We start from the raw sequence: 2961 nt of genomic DNA, 5'->3' as shown, positions 1-2961 counted from the left end.
GAGTGACATTCAAATATTTCATCAGGTGAGGAAAGTTACAGACCGGAGTGGACTTTGATTCTGGGGTATTTTCATAACAAATAAAAAACATTTTGATGGAAAAGCATGCTTCACATTGGAAAATGACTTCATACTAACAGAGATTATTTTATGAGCCTCATTCCCAGGAAAGACTGATTTATTAACTTATACTGGTCTCCTCTTCAATGCCATAGTCATTTATTAGTGATGTTGTCATAGAAGACTTCCTGCCTCTCAGAGCTCTTAGTCATGCTGGGGAGAAACAGCACTCTGGTGAGTGAGTTCATCCTGGTGGGCTTCCCCACCGCCCCCTGGCTGCAGGTCCTGCTCTTCTCCCTCTTCCTGGTGGTCTACTTGCTGGTGGTAGTAGAGAATCTTGCCATCATGCTCACTGTCTGGGTCACTGGCTCCCTCCATAAGCCCATGTACTATTTCCTGAGTAGCCTGTCCTTCCTGGAGGTCTGGTATGTCTCTGTCACCGTCCCCAAGATGCTGGATGGATTCCTCCTGCAGAGACGGCGCATCTCCTTCACAGGCTGCATGACCCAGCTGTACTTCTTTATCTCGCTCGCCTGCACGGAGTGTGTACTTCTGGCAGCCATGGCCTATGACCGCTATGTGGCCATCTGCCACCCTCTCAGATACCCGGTCATCATGACCACAGGTCATTGTGTGCAGCTGGTGGCTTTTTCCTATATGAGTGGTTTCATGGTCTCTGTATTCAAGGTCTATTTTATTTCACATGTCACTTTCTGTGGCTCCAATGTCATGAACCACTTTTTCTGTGACATCTCACCAATCCTCAAACTGGCCTGCAAAGACATGTCCACAGCTGAGCTAGTGGACTTTGCTTTGGCTGTTGTCATTCTTGTCTTCCCTCTCGCCACTACCATCCTCTCCTATGTCTACATTGTCTCCGCCATTCTGCGTATACCCTCCACCCAGGGAAGGAAGAAGGCCTTCTCCACCTGTGCATCCCACCTCACGGTAGTCATAATTTATTACACAGCCATGATTTTCATGTATGTTCGGCCCAGAGCTATTGCTTCATTTAACTCCAACAAACTAATCTGGGCTGTGTATGCAGTCCTCACACCCATGTTAAATCCATTCATCTACTGTCTGAGGAACCAGGAAGTCAAGAATGCTATCAAAAAGACAGTGGGTGTTGGCCAGTGCTTCCTGCTCAGCTGAGGCCTGCTGCCTTGAGGAGGAGACTGATCCAGCAAGGAAGTCATTCCCTTCCAATTGGGAAATCAACACTTCCAACGGTTGTGCATGCTTACTTGCTCTATAGATCTAGATTCTTAAAGTAATCACAACATTTGAAGTCAGAAAAAATTAAAAACATAAACAAAACACATTATTTACTGCTTTAATCTTTCATTGATGTTATTTAGTCACTCAATCTTGTCTCTTTGTGACCCATGGACTGCAGTAGTCCAGGCCTCCCTCCCAATTCTTCACCATCTCCCGGAGCTGCTCAAACTCATATCCACTGAGTCGGTGATGCCATCAAATCATCTTGTCCTCTGTCATCCCCTTCTCCTCTTGCCTTCAATCTTTCTCAGCATCAGGGTCTTTTCTGATAAGTTGGCCATTCGCATAAGGTGGCCAAAGTATTGGAGCTTCAGCTTCAGCATCAGTCCTTCTAATGAATATTTGGGATTGATTTCCTTTAGGATGGACTGGTTTGATATCCTTGCAGTCCAAGGGACTCTCAAGAGTCTTTTCCAACAGCACAGTTCAAAAGCATCAATTATTTGTCATTCAGCTCTCTTTATGGTCCAAGTTTTACATCCATACATGACTACTGGAAAAACCATAGCTTTGACTAGATGGACATTTGTCAGCAAAGTAACATCTCTGCTTTTTAACACGCTGTCTAGGTTTGTCATAGCTTTTCTTCCAAGGATCAAGTGTTTTTTAATTTTGTGGCTGCAGTCACCATATGCAATCATTTTGGAGCCCAAGAAAATAAATTCTGTCACTGTTTCCGTTGTTACCCCATATTTGCCATGAAGTGATGGGACCAGATGCCATCATCTTAGTTTTTGAATGTTGAGTTTTAAGCCAGCTTTTTCACTCTCCTCTCTCACTTTCAACAGAGGCTCTTTAGTTTCTCTTCACTTTCTGCCACAAGGGTGTTGTCACCCTCATATCTGAAGTTATGATATTTCTCCCAGCAATCTTGATTCCAGCTTGTGCTACATCCTGCCTGGCATTTCACAGGATGTACTCTGCATATAAATTAAATAGGTGACAATATACAGCCTTGATGTACCCTTTTCCTAATTTTGAACCAGTTGATTGTTCCATGTCCAGTTCTAACTCTTGCTTCTTGAACTGCATACAGATTTCTCAGGAGGCAGGTCAGGTGGTATGGTATTCCCATTTCTTGAAGAATTTTCCACAGTTTGTTGTGATCCACATAGTCAAAGGCTTTAGCATAGTCAATGAAGCAGATGTTTTTCTGGAATTCCCTTTTTTGTCTATGATTCAATGGATGTTGGCAATTTGATCTCTGATTCCTCTGCCTTTTGTAAATCCAGCTTGAACATCTGGAAGTTTTTAGTTCACATACTGTTGAGACCTGGCTTGGAGAATTTTGAGCATTACTTTGCTAGTGTGTGAAATGAGTGCAATTGTGTGGTAGTTAAAACATTTTTTTGACATAGCCCTTCTTTGGGATTGGAATAAAAACTGACCTTCTCCAATCCTGTGGCCACTGCTGAGTTTTCCATATTTGTTGGCATATTGAGTGCAGCACTTTCACAGCATCATCTTTCAGGATTTGAAATAGCTCAGCTGGAATTCCATTACCTCTACTAGTTTTGTTCGTAGTGATGCTTCCTAAGGCCCACTTGACTTCACATTCCAGGATGTCTAACTCTAGGTGAGTGATCACATCATCATGGTTATCTGGGTCATGAAGATCTT

At 43.2% G+C, this 2961-nt stretch overlaps 1 protein-coding gene across 1 annotated transcript; it reads left to right on the top strand.

The window, feature by feature from the left end:
- The first annotated feature begins 270 nt into the window (after positions 1-270).
- On the top strand, positions 271-1215 carry LOC102412000 (olfactory receptor 6-like). Its single transcript, XM_006049741.4, has one exon. The coding sequence runs from the start codon at positions 271-273 to the stop codon at positions 1213-1215; it is 945 nt and encodes a 314-aa protein (XP_006049803.3).
- The last annotated feature ends 1746 nt before the right edge of the window (positions 1216-2961 follow it).

Source organism: Bubalus bubalis, chromosome 16 (assembly GCF_019923935.1).
Source record: "Bubalus bubalis isolate 160015118507 breed Murrah chromosome 16, NDDB_SH_1, whole genome shotgun sequence".
NCBI lineage: Eukaryota > Metazoa > Chordata > Mammalia > Artiodactyla > Bovidae > Bubalus > Bubalus bubalis.
This window is presented reverse-complemented; position numbering and strand designations above follow the sequence as displayed.

What these genes read in the sequence shown, in the direction of transcription:
- LOC102412000 (XM_006049741.4), top strand. Translation starts at nt 271, where the DNA reads ATGCTGGGGAGAAACAGCACTCTGGTGAGTGAGTTCATCCTGGTGGGC.